This window comes from Brienomyrus brachyistius, chromosome 4 (assembly GCF_023856365.1).
Source record: "Brienomyrus brachyistius isolate T26 chromosome 4, BBRACH_0.4, whole genome shotgun sequence".
In the NCBI taxonomy this organism is placed as follows: Eukaryota; Metazoa; Chordata; class Actinopteri; order Osteoglossiformes; family Mormyridae; genus Brienomyrus; species Brienomyrus brachyistius.
In genome coordinates this window covers 3,950,969-3,964,427 of record NC_064536.1, presented here as the reverse complement: position 1 = coordinate 3,964,427, position 13,459 = coordinate 3,950,969, and the positions used below count along the sequence as shown (strand labels likewise).

Here is a 13,459-nt window from a genome sequence, read left to right as displayed (position 1 = left end):
CACCCAACCCCCATCTTGTTTTCCACGAGACACATAAACAGGTGAGAGACAGCTTGGGGGTTGGGGGAGTGTCACAGTGCAGGGTTAGCACCTCTGGAGTTGGGGGTTAGGGGCCTTGCTTAGGGTCACAACAGTTCCATCAGTCTGCTGGCCTTGGCAATCAAACAAGTGACCTTCTGATCACACACAGAGAGGTTCTGCCCACTGAAGCTCAGATATGCAGTTAGGCAGCATCTGTAAATAGCTCCTGTGCTGTGATAGTGTGTGTCTGCCTTGTGATGGACTGGAATTACTTCAAAGGCCATTCCGTACCTCTGTACCCTGTGTTTCCTGAAATCTTTTAAATGGATGATTCAGGACCCCCCCGCCCCACCATACCCCTGTACATGATGGAAGATAGACGGATAATATAGTCACGCATGGTACTTTTGACAATAAAATCATTAAGCATATCCATAAATCCAATTAAACGGTGCAATGACTTTCACTAAAAATCGAATATCCCGGGTAATGATGTACAGTTGGCAGGTGCTTTGAGGAATGAGAGTGGGACCGCTGGCTGGGCCAAGAAGATGAAGCGGAAAATTCTAGAACCAAGAACTCATAATGCTTTTGCTACTTGCGCCGACTGCAAACAGCGGGGAATTCGCCATCTTTGCTCACGTTAAATTCATCAGTGTCAGATACCTTCCTGTTTCATCTGCCGACCTTCGCTGTTTTTCGGATCTCTTCGGCAGGACCTCTCGCTGAAGAGCTTTAAAACAAGCGTGGGAGGTGTTTGCCAGTGATCTGTACACCTCCATAATGACCTTATGTTATGGTGCGACATGTGTTTGTGTCTGTGAATAGATCACATGTCGTGTCTTAGATTTTACTCTCAGTAAGTCGATATACGGTGTCACTTTCGTCAGATATAACCGGGAAGAAATCACACACACACACACACACACAAACACACACACACATAAATTAAAATATGCTTAATTAACTTTGCCTGGTGACTGAGTGATTGTGGGGTTGACAGCCCCCCCGGAGGACAGACAGGACACCGACGCTTTTGCTAAATGTTACGCTCTATCCATTCTCTGACTGGGTCGGTAACCTGTCAGCGCAGTGTCTCAGTGTCATTAGGGGCCCTGAATCAACCAGGGGGCCGGGGGGGGGGGGGGGGTGTTTTCTAAGAGGGGCTCCAACAGCTCTTAACAAAAGTAGCTTGTAAAAGGTATTAGGAAATGCAGTAACACTTCACTGAAGGCATCCACATATATTGCATGATAAATACCTTTAAAATGCATGATAATGCATTCATACTATTATACACGTGGCTATACTTATAAATAGACATAACACATTATAGCCATGCTAATTATGCATGATGGACGCTCTGTGAAGCTATCATCTATAATGCATTATAAATACCTTCAAAATGCATTGGCTTATATTGACCATTATAATGTATTATGAAGGTATTAATAGTGCATTATAGATGAGAACTATTCATAATGCATAATAAACTTGGCTATACTGTGTTATGCCATTTATAAATAGTTATAGCCGTGTGTATAATGCTTTATGAATGAATTATTACCCATTATGAAGGTATCCATAATGAATTATGACTGTTTTCAGTAAAGTGTTTCCAGAAAACACAGACAGAACTGTTTCTCAGCAATGCTACAAAACTCTACCTAGCCTCCTGTTTCCTTGTGATTTCCATGATATTATTACATATTTGAAGTCTGGCAAAGCTTTTAATGTACTTCAAAGAATGGCTTTGGCAACGCCATATATATTAGGAATCCATGGATGCTATAACATGTAACCAGACAGTGAAAAAACACCAGGACAATGTAGTGTTGTGTTTTTGTTCGAAGAGTATAAATAAAAACAATATTAATGCATTCTAATTAACTTACATGCCATGACTGACATTTGATGGCGCCCCAAAAGGCATTAGCATCACTATGTAAGTGATGAATAATTCATACTGAGTCACCCCATATGTGTTAGCATTCAGTATTTGCTCGCGGCTGTTTTGCACAGACAACTTGGCTTCTTCTCTCCTTTAGCCTATTTAAAGAAATTCCACACAACACATCTGTCATAATTAATTGTCCTATATCTATGCAGCCCGTGGCACTGAATTGGACCAATCAGACCCTCTCTGGCATTTTTGGTCACCTCAATTTGTTGTAATATGCTTGTGATCATACCCTTGCTTGCAAGAGAAAAGCCTACCATAGTGACCTGTAAGGTTACGTGGCATAGAATCGTCAGCCCTAACGACCGGCATTCCGAATATTTACCTTCTGCACTTTCATCGAGTCATGTGATGTCGTCCGATCGAGTCATGTGATATTGTCCGATCGAGTCATGTGATGTTGTCCGATTGAGTCATGTGATGTCATCCATACAGCTCCAACAAGCATATAACATTTCTGCTGCATCGCCCAATGAGTAGATCAGCAGACAAAGATGGAAAGAAAAGCAATCATAAAGAAAAGAAAAGCCGTCCTGGGTTGATAACTGGCTGCATGGCTGATTTTAAAACTTTATTTTGCAGTTTGGTCTTTTTGGTTTTCAGTCTCTGTCACTTTAAAATCACCTCTGAGTTTTTCTGAACGGTGTTACCTGACTCCCTTGCAGGTAAAACCCATTTTTCTATTTAAATGTTATGTATTCAGGTTGCACAAATACCTGCAGTTACATACCCAGAGAGATGAACTGACCCAAGAAAACGATGGTAGAGTAAAACACACTTACTACGGCAGGATAAAATTATTTAATTGTTACTGGACACTACCTATCTCATAATGTAAAACAGAACCTTCTCTAACGACATAATTATACTAAATTACTCTCTGTAAAGGATGAGAGCAAAATTTTAACACGGTGCATTCCTTGACTTTCTACAAAGGCAAGTTGAGAGCACATTTAAGCTTGGTAGGTAGAATAAGAGACATTCTTGTAGCAATTAGCCTTGCTGTCTGTATAGGTTTTCTGCAAACACCGTTATGTAAGCTAGCAAATACTGGGAGGGAGTCTGAAAGAGGTCAAGTTCTGAAATAACCACAGCATCCAGCAGGGGAACTTGTTGCGTTTGTTACTTCACAATCAGTGGATTTACATATCAAGGCAGGGATGTACAGCACATCTTATCTTCCCATGAAACGTCCTTCACGGCTACCGGGTAGCTGCTTGTCTATTCTGGAACACATTTTTGGGGTGTCCTTGGCGTGCCTGTTTTGTTTGGTGTAGAACTGCCCCCCCCCCGAGAGTGGAACACAATGGAACCCATAGGAGTAAAATTAACGAGTTACAAAATCGCATCATGTTTATTCATCGTGCTTTTTTATTTGCAGCCATTACCCAGCTGACTGAGGCGGTGACTCCTACGGACATGACTTTTGTCTATATATTAAAAGAAACGATATGAGTCTGTCTGTAGGTGGTTGATGTCAGAAGGCAACTGGAAACCTTTGGAGGTAGGAACAGTGGTGGAGTTTGAGTTTATTCAAAGAAATAATCGATTATACAGTGTATAACTCGCAGATCTGGTGATTGTATGTATTACGTTTTACGTAGGAAAAAGCATGTATATATTTATGTATATATTTATGTACACAGAGGGGTGTATTAACTTTAACTGGGAGCCCTATGCTGACATCAGCATGGACAGTCAGGTATTGCTGATACACGTAACCGGTCCATTTTTCCCGAGGTGGGGGAAAGCATTAATCTGCCCCCGTGCACACACACAGTCACACACAATCACATACAATCACGCACATCAACCAACCCTCGATTCTTAGACCAAAAATCAGGGCGAGATCTCACACTGCACATGCCTGCAATGGTATAGAGTTATTCTAGTGTTTAACCTCAAAATTTAAAAATTAAAGTAAGATGCACTTGACTGAATACTCAAGCTTTTTGTCAAATTTGTTTTAGAGACAGCAGTATGAGTTGAAGAGGAGAGAGCAGACAGCAGTGCATTAGACCCGCAAAAAAACAAACGTCTGATTTGTATTTCCTGTGCTAGCTGCAGTGTTAGCCGTCCCCCGTGCTCTCACAGTGACAGCCTCTCATCATTATTGGCTCGTGTTCCTGTATAATTGACAGCAGAAGTGCGGGCGAGTCTTTACATTTGTGTAATTTTATGCCCCAGTTCCCTCAAGTGCAGGAATTGTGGGAAACCAGGGCTACGCATGTTTTACGTAACCTCATCTGACTGCGAATTATGAAGCTGGCTGTGCCTTCAGAGTCCGTTCAGGCCACGGGTACGGGTATCTGGGGAGGATGCTATAAGTTAAATCCAGGAAGAGTTCATTTCCACGGGGCCAGGTTCCCTGATACTTTCACGCTGTTTGGTGATGGCGCGTAGTCAGTAAGTACTAAAGGCACCATGACAGATGTTAAAACTGAACTGAATTCAATTCAGTTTCTTTCCATAGATATATAATTTTTCCCAAAATGGCCGACCGACCGAACAGAACAAAATAACAGTGGAACTAACACTAATACAATGGTCTAAGACCACAATAGTATATAACATCTGTCACGACTGTTTGCGTTGATACATTTTGTCTTTCTATTTGGTACTCTTAGTTTAATGGCAAACATAAAAGCAGTGAGGAGATCAAAACCATTGTCATTCATTGTACTGAAATGTTTACTTCATGTTCTTCATGAGAACACACACATAATAATATGAATCTCTCCCCAAAGACAGCACACTATATTCATACACTTCCTGTTTCACTTTATTCCATTTTCAGGTAAGGCAGCACTGGTTATTTTAAATAACAAAAATACCAGTAAATGTATTCACATTATATACAAGAAAATAACACAAAAAGCTTTAATTTACAATTTGACGGTATACATTTGTTCAGTTTTGGAGAACTTTCATTAAAAGTAAAATACAGACAGGTTAGCTTCTTAATAAAAAATTCCACTTATTTTAAAGAAAATAATTTGTAGCATGTCTGGAGTGACACAGGAATTAATTTGTGAGAATTACCTTAATATAGGGTTTGCTACAAAGACTGAGGACAGAGAGCTGAAGGCTTGAAGACAAGATCAAAAGACTCGTCAAGGTCAACATAATCCAACTAGTGGGCGATCAGACGATGGGTGGATAGGGAAGACTTGCTTCATCCAATAGAACGGAAATTAAAATCATCTTTGCAAAACATGAGAAATAATTTAAACATGCATTTTTAATCGTTTTATGATTTTTTTAATTTAAATAATGAGCTGACATTCTATGGAATGGTGTTTTAAATACATTTGATTGAAACTCTTTTCAAGTTACAATGGCAGAATTCATCTAAAGTTAAAATTGAAATTGTTCCGAACGACAGTTCCGAAAGTTACTCTAGCTGCTGCAGAATCTAAATTTGGCAGTATTTTGTAGTGAAAAATGGCCGGAGAAAGAAAATGTGAAATACTTTCTATGCTCCATCAAAGTATCTTTGACAATTTTCATGTAATACTGTTTTTGTATAATAGCTCTTCAGAACTCTCAAGTCTGCCCTGAAGCAGATTTGACTAAAACAAGAAATATTGATATAGTCTCCCTCGCATTCAAGTAGTATAATAATAGTAAGATATTTATATCATTCTTCAAACTCACTCTGGGTATTTGAGTATGTACAATGGCCAGTGAATTACTGGGCTTCTTATCTACAGGATATCAGTGTGAGTACTCACACAATCACGCTGAAAATTTTTATTATGTAATCGTTATAATATGAAGTTATACCGCTTTATTTGAACAAATGTGCTCTGGAAATGGACGTCAGAATCTCTGCACATCCTTAGTTGGCATACCATAAAAATCACCATAAAAACAGCTCACTAAAATTAACGTGACCATTAGTCAGAAAACAGACAATGTATACAACCAAAATTGATATAGGCCTATTTATATACACAAAGGGCTGCTTCAACCAGTCTTCATCTGAATCCTTAATGGTATAATGTGCTTCTTTCTGTATTAAAAGTGTTTTTTTTCTGGCCTATACACATTGACTTACTGTATCTAAAGCTAAAATTAATTTGGACTGGATTCATCTGCCGGTAGCTCAGTCACTTTTACTGCTTGCGACTGAGACACGCTTGTTAAATAAACCTCCTATTTCCGTGTGTCATTACTGTTTAAGAAAAGTATCGGCGTCTCTTCCTGGTTCCTGAAGACATAACGAAGACGTGTTTATATATGTATATGCTGTATATTTATATAATTTCATTTGTTGTTTCTACATTCTATGGACTATATTGTTTCCTGAAGTAATTTCCTGCATCTGCTTATTTCAAGAGAACTGTGCCATAATAAATAAAAATTCATTTGTATATATCAAATATGGGCTGGCCCCCCATCCTGGGTTGTTCCCTGCCTCGTGCCCATTGCTTTCGGGACCCACTGCTCCCCTGCGACCCAGTAGGATAAGCGGTTTGGAAAATGGATGGATATATCAAATATCTACAGCCATGGAAAAAAATTAAGAGACCACTCTATATTTTTAAACAAATCTATATTTTTAAGTCAAGGTTTAATCATGGTTCTGCTGGCAGAAGGCAACGCTGAGCAGCAGGTTGCTTCCAGGTTCAAAGTTTCTAAGACAGCAGTAAACAAGAATAAGGTGAAGCAGGAGACACTGGGAATGACCAGAAACCAGCCAGGTAACAGAGAACGACTTTCTAATGCCAGAGACCGTTAACTTATCTGTCAGTTTCTCATGAATCATAGGATGACATCCGGTGACCTTCTAAAGGAATCGGAAACATTAGGTGCAGGTGTGAAGCGCACTGCTAGGACAGTTCATATCAGGCTCCTAGAAGCAGGACTGAAGTCCCATAAAGCAAGAAAGAAGCCCTTCATTAATGAGAAGCATTCAGAGACACCCAGAAAATGAGTGAAAAAAAGATTGTGCTGTGGTCTTCATTTTTTTTTACGGCTGTATGTATAAGAACATGTATAACACACACACACACATATATATGCACACAGTGTGAATGTATGTGTGTGTGTGTGTATATATTGTAACTTATTTACAAATATATCAGGATCTGATCGAAGCCTAAAATGACACTTTTTTTAAAATGATAAATCGCCCCCCCCCCCCCCCCCCTTTCAGCCTGCATTTCCCAGTATGGTCTGGGGCTGTAGCCAAGCCAAGGATGGAACATGAGGCTGCAGCAGCTCATGAGGGTCCCACAAGCACGCTGCGTGGATATAATTACAGACCGACCGCTTAAGCGGGCGGGTGCATGCTGCAAAGCGGAGACCTGCGGAGCAAGGCCCTGCACACAACCCCGCCGTCACCCGACACCTTCTGTGCAAAACGAAAATCGTCGTGAGCCCCCCGGCAAAGATAACAAGCGCCCCCACCCACTCGATCTCCTCTCCCAGGTCAGAAGGAAAAGAACAGCCTTAAACGCATAGCAATTAACACCAAATGAGACCTGGGATGTGACCACAATCCTTCCTACCACTGTGCTTAAGGAAATGTCCCTTTTCTGTGAGTTATAGATTTGCAACGAATATATTTCTAAATCTAAACTGTGCTTTGTTTTAATTCGTGTGTAGTGGAAGGACACATAAAGTAAGATTTTCATTGCATAGTGGAACTGAGTGTTTACAAATGAACCCTTCAATGTCGCGAAACATTTTTAAAATGCTGCGTTAGAAATGGAAATAATGACCCACAAATTTGATTCCCAAGTTGCTTCACCATTGAAGGGAGGTTTTTCTTTGGCCTGAGTTCCTGTTGTTGGCGAGACACGTGTGGCATTGCAATATGAGAGCAGGAAACGCTTTGCAGTTTTGAAAGGGGGGGAAGGGTGCTGTTAAATTAGCACGCTGGTCAATCCACGGGCGCCGAGGACTGGCTGTTAACGACACCGCGATCCATTAGCTGACCCATATGGGAGAGCAGCTCCCAGGTTTCAGATCAGATCACAGGCAGGCAACTCAGCGCTTCGGGTCATGACATCGATGGGCTGCCACAGATTAAGCTGGGGGGGGAGAGGGGGGCAGATAGGGCCACATGCTGATTTAGACGGAGCTTCAATGTGCCAGGATTTACACTCCCCTCCCACACACACACACACACACACACACACACACACACACACAGTCGTGTAATCATATCTTTTGGTGGACCGCTCATTCAAATATATATATATAAATAGCATTTATATATACATAATTCCCAATTAATTATAAGTAAACAGAAATATTACAAATGTGAGGACGTTAAAGCAAAATTTTCAATGGGCAAAACTTTGGCGATTTTCCCACCGTAAGTTATTACAAATGATGTACGAAAGTACTAGAAACTGGACTGCTGTACATGTTGCCACTTTCATTGGTTCTTGGCATTTGGCTGCATTTTTTTAATTTGTCGCATGTAGGTCTCGTGTTCCACGCGTTTCCATTTTCTAACAGCCTCTGAAATACGCAAGAACCGCCAGCCAGTCAGGCCTGTGTCGATTATCTTAGCTTGTCCTCACTGACCTCTTTTTATAAACTTGCAATTCTCTTTTTGTTTCAGGGAAAGATCGTTTTGGGTTATTAGATTATTCTTTATTTTGACTGCTTAATTTGAGGAAATGACTGAGGAAAAGGGTGGATGACTGCCCTCGTTTTACTCTAATGCAATTTAACCATGTTCTAAACCTTTAAAGGTTCTTCAGTAAATAAAATATATGAAACCTACATCCGTCCTTCTATAATACATTGACCCTGACCAGGAAAGATGGAACAATAATAATAATAATAATAATAATGATGATGAATGCTTGCACAGAGTATTAATAGTAAGCCAGACCACTGTGTACGGAAACAGAAGTGCTTCAGAGGGACGTTTCTAGCAGCTCTTTCTGGGAGAAATTGTCCTCCAGCCATGGAAATTTTTGGTCCAGTTTTCTTAGATGCACAATACTGCACCGAGTCATCGGTGTGTAAGAAGATACTCCTCCCATTTACCGGGCCTGGGCACAAACCACGGTCGGTCCATCAGGGAAGCCCAGCCGCTCACGGTCATGAGGCAAGAGGGTTGCCACGGAGACGCTGCTGCGAGGAGCAGGAGAGATCGGGTCGGCGCCCGGCTGTGTCCGGCACAGCGGGTCAGACGGCGGTGGTCTGCTTTATGCTGTGGAAGCTGATGCGGGTGGGCGACGTGGGGATGGACATCGCCCGTGCGACTCGAACCCGCAGCGCGTTGTTGTCCTGCCAGCGGCGCCAGCGCTTCCTCGCGGCCGAACGCACCTGAAACGCAGAAAGCCGGGAGCAGCGGCTCACTTTTGGGAACGACGGTAGCTAGTCGATAGCTTCAAACGTCCAAAGAGTAACTAATAAACATTCACTAACCCGGAAATTGAACAAATTGAAGGTAATTTTTTTTCCAAAATATGCTTTTGCATAAACAAATAAACATGAACTCATGTTGTCATGTTCACAAACAGCCCATTGTCTCTTAATCACTGCAAATCATGCCCCATAAAATTTTATTGCGCAAACTTTTTCTGTGATGGCAATAACCACGACGATGGGGAAGGACTACGCTGCCAAGTCATCTATAGTTTCCCACAAAAACAGTAGTACCTGACAGATGACTGATGAAACAGACCTCACCCCCCCCCCCCAATAATCACCACATTAGCAGGAGAAAAAAAAACTCTATTATATGACACATGATTCATATGAAATGATTAATTACCCTGTTATGACCGCGATGTTAAGTTATCACATTACACAGAGAAATATAACCCATAGTAACGAACGTGACTCTACATTGGAGGGGTTCTTAAAGAACACAGGAAGTTGGATAAGTTCTATCTATGCCTTAGAATATGGTGAAATTAAATAATTAATTGAAGCTTCGGCTAATTAAACGTAATTATTTCCTCTGCCAGTGTGCTTCGTGCCTCTCTTTTCCCTTCTGAATGCTTTCAGAACCATCTATATATTTCTCCAGATTAATGGGTCTGAACTTTCTGTACTGTAATGTTATTAAGCCCTAACATTTGCTGTACCATCATCTACAGCACTGAGAATTCATATTGCTGGGAATTCAGTGCATCGGGGTGATATGCCTGGAATTTACCACAGCAATGAGGTCAGCTAATTAGTGTTCAGTGCTGTATTGATTACTTGGGGATAAATATCAGCAAACACAAACATGCAAGGGACCTTCACCTGCCTCTTTGCTTTGATTTCAAACACTTTCACAGTCATTACATTATACTCAATAGCTACAAACAAGTTAAAACAATCGGCTAAAGCATATTATTGCCTTAGAGCAAAGATTTCTTTGTTTGGTTTTTTGTAGATAGCAGTAGTGGCAAGGTTTCCGACTTGGGGAACCAATTGGAGACACACACACGTGCACACTTATTTAAATGTATATAAAAGTTTAATCACCTTGTAAATTATCTGTAGGGACTGCAAACTACCCCAACGCTTTTGATGCAGCGATTTGTAGGTTTATAATGGAAAAATACAGATTTCTCACGTGAGCATGAGAGTCTGAGAGTGTGAGGGTCACGCCAGACGCGTGAGAGCTGGCAACCCTGCTGTGGATGTGTTGGAGTAAGTTAGTTATGCCGAGTTAACGCAGCCCTGTCTAGCCGCCATGGCTATTCACAGCACAGAACTAGGCCCAATCGGAGCCGAGAGCCAATCAGATCTCGGTGTGTAAATGTGGCGTGAAAAATGGCGCCCTGTCGTGTGCTTACCTCACCATTTAGGAAGCAGTAAAATACTGACACGAAGAACCCCTAGGAAGAAAGAAAATAACACAGACAGGTCTTGTCAGTCATGAACATTGCTGGTCTGTTTTTATCCTGCTTCATAGAACAACAGAGAAGAGACTTCAAAGGTTATCAAATCAAAGGTTAACGATTTAATGCAATTAAAGACTAACTACATACTGTTCGGAATGAGGTATAACAAATTTTTCATTTAAATCGCTTTAGATGAATGATGGTAGCTAATTCTACGTTATCACAGGTGCAGCAAGCCATAGCGAAAGGTATCTTCTCAGTGTGTAATTTTCTGCGTCTGTGGGGAGACACATGCGACATTTCAGCTTACAGCTGCTTACCCTCTACATCCAGAAGCTGAATCTGCAAGTAGCTTTAATAAGTTGCATGCTTTGATGTAAAACATACACAGGGTGTGATGCATATTTTCACGTTTACTTCTGTGTGACTTTTTTGGCTTACGCTGGCTCAGTTTTTTTGCTAATACCCCATCACCGCAAACGTGACGGCTAACACAAAGGTCTGTGTTAGTATCTGTGTCAGGGTACATATTCCAATTTTAGATGCTGGGTAGCTACCAAATATAATTTAATGTCTAGGGGAAGCGACGGTGATCTTTGCAAACAAGTTAATAATATCAGACACTCACAAGCCAGTGCGTCTGTGCGGCAGTGTTCTTACCTGAAATGACTGCAGGAAAGAGTTGAAGTAAATAAAAACGATCTGAGAGATGTCATCCTCGCCGGGGTTCACAAAGAAGAGCATGTAGGTGATCCCGAGTAAAGGCAGCAACACAAGTGTCGCTTTCACCGCTTTCCTGAAACATAACAAAACACAGGTGAAGACAGTTTTTGTCCCCGATGTCACCTGGAGTGATTAGTGTCACAGTGTGAGGTGACTTAGTTGGAGGTTTGTCAACGGCCTTAAAGCCACAGCGAGATGTTTCTCCCGGATTATAAAACAGGCTGAAATTTATGCTGCCTCACCGTAGAAGATATGGCGTTGAGCAGGTGGAGCTATAGCGCTGATGTCGAGTAATGGTGTTGATCGTTACCAGTTTGTCCATGTAAACAATGAGTCATCCAAAGCCACTAAAGTAAGATATGGTGTCCCACAGGGATCAGTGTTGGGCCCACTTCTGTTCAATCTATATATGCTACCACTTGGTAACATTATTAGAAACTACAGTATTAATTTTCATTGTTATGCTGATGATACACAATTGTATCTATCTGTCAAACCTAGCGACGCATCCCAGCTCTCTTCCTTAGCCGACTGTCTGCTAGACATTCGTTGTTGGATGGCAAGGAATTTCCTCATGTTAAATACAGAAAAAACTGAGGTTCTTTTAATCGGTCCTAAGGATGCTCGTAATAAGTTTGTAAACCCCAACCCTAGCGGCCTCCCTACTCAGTTTAAAACAGTGGTCAGAGATCTTGGTGTCCTGGTAGACTCCGACCTCTGCTTCAGTGCTCACATAAATAGCATTACCAGTACAGCATTTTACCATCTACGGAACATAGCCAAGCTTCGGAAGATGCTTTCCTTTCAAGATGCAGAGAAACTAATACATGCCTTTATAACTTCCAGGTTGGACTACTGTAATGCCCTCCTTTCGGGTTGTCCATCTGGATCCCTACATAAACTTCAGTTAGTACAAAATACAGCGGCCAGAGTTCTCACAAAAACTAAAAAATTTGATCACATTAGCCCTATACTGTCCTCCCTGCACTGGCTACCAGTGAAATCTAGGATTGACTACAAAATACTGCTATTAACCTACAAAGCTCTGAATGGCCTTGCACCACAATATCTTAATGATCTTCTGGTCCCTTACAACCCTTCTCGCCTGCTTCGATCACAAGGAGCAGGATATCTGTTAGTTCCTAGAGTAGACAGGACTACGGCAGGCTGCAGAGCATTCTCTTACAGAGCTCCGCAGCTGTGGAATGGTCTCCCGGGGGATGTGCGGGATTCAGGCACACTCTCGCTATTCAAGTCTAGATTAAAAACGCACTTGTATAGTTTAGCGTATAGGAAACCTAGTTCTAGTTCCAGCTGGTTGCTCACTCCCAGTTAGACTAACAGTATGAGGTGAAGAGCTGGGTGGGGATCGGTGCCCTTGGCTTTGGATAAACTGATGCGTCAGTGCTGTCGCTCTAGCCTTTCACTAGAGTGTTGATGTTCAGGGAGTCCCCATGCCTGTGTTCCCGCCTGTCTCTCCCTCTTTCTCATGCTGCTATAGCCAGATCTGCCGGAGCCTAGATGAATATTGCACTCAATCATTTTGCTTGCACTGCCTCTAGTTTCCTCAACTCTGGCTAATACACTATTTTCTTACTTCCTCCCCCACCCCTTCTGGGGTGTGCTGCCCGGAGAACCATAACATCGAGGAATTTATGCTTCTGCTGCCTGCAAGACCACTACCTCCATTTCCGGCAACTACCCTCCAGCCTGCCTGCCCTTGGCTCACGGATGCCTCTCCTTCCTCCCCTGCATATTAGCTTAAACTATATAATTCTTGTTTTGTTTGATTTTTTCTGCTGGCCCCTGGAGGATGGGCCCCCCCTTTGGGTCTGGTTCCTCCCAAGGTTTCTTCCTCTTAGGGAGTTTTTCCTTGCCACCGTTGCCTTTGGCTTACTCACTGGGGGGTCTTTACGTGGCAGAAATGTAAAGCGCATTGAGA

The 13,459-nt window shown here is 41.9% G+C and overlaps 1 protein-coding gene across 5 annotated transcripts in view; it reads right to left on the bottom strand.

Moving 5' to 3' along the window:
* Positions 1 to 4,745: 4,745 nt before the first annotated feature.
* Positions 4,746 to 13,459, bottom strand: part of LOC125740615 (corticotropin-releasing factor receptor 2) — a 49,409-nt gene continuing 40,695 nt past the window's right edge. For all 5 annotated transcript variants that reach the window (XM_049012039.1, XM_049012041.1, XM_049012042.1 and 2 more), the window contains 3 exons: positions 11,455 to 11,590; positions 10,747 to 10,788; positions 4,746 to 9,277 (listed from right to left, as the gene is read on the bottom strand). In XM_049012039.1, coding sequence (XP_048867996.1) covers positions 9,137 to 9,277; positions 10,747 to 10,788; positions 11,455 to 11,590 — 319 coding nt within the window. In that variant the 3' untranslated portion in view covers positions 4,746 to 9,136. The remainder of the gene's footprint in view (positions 9,278 to 10,746; positions 10,789 to 11,454; positions 11,591 to 13,459) is intronic.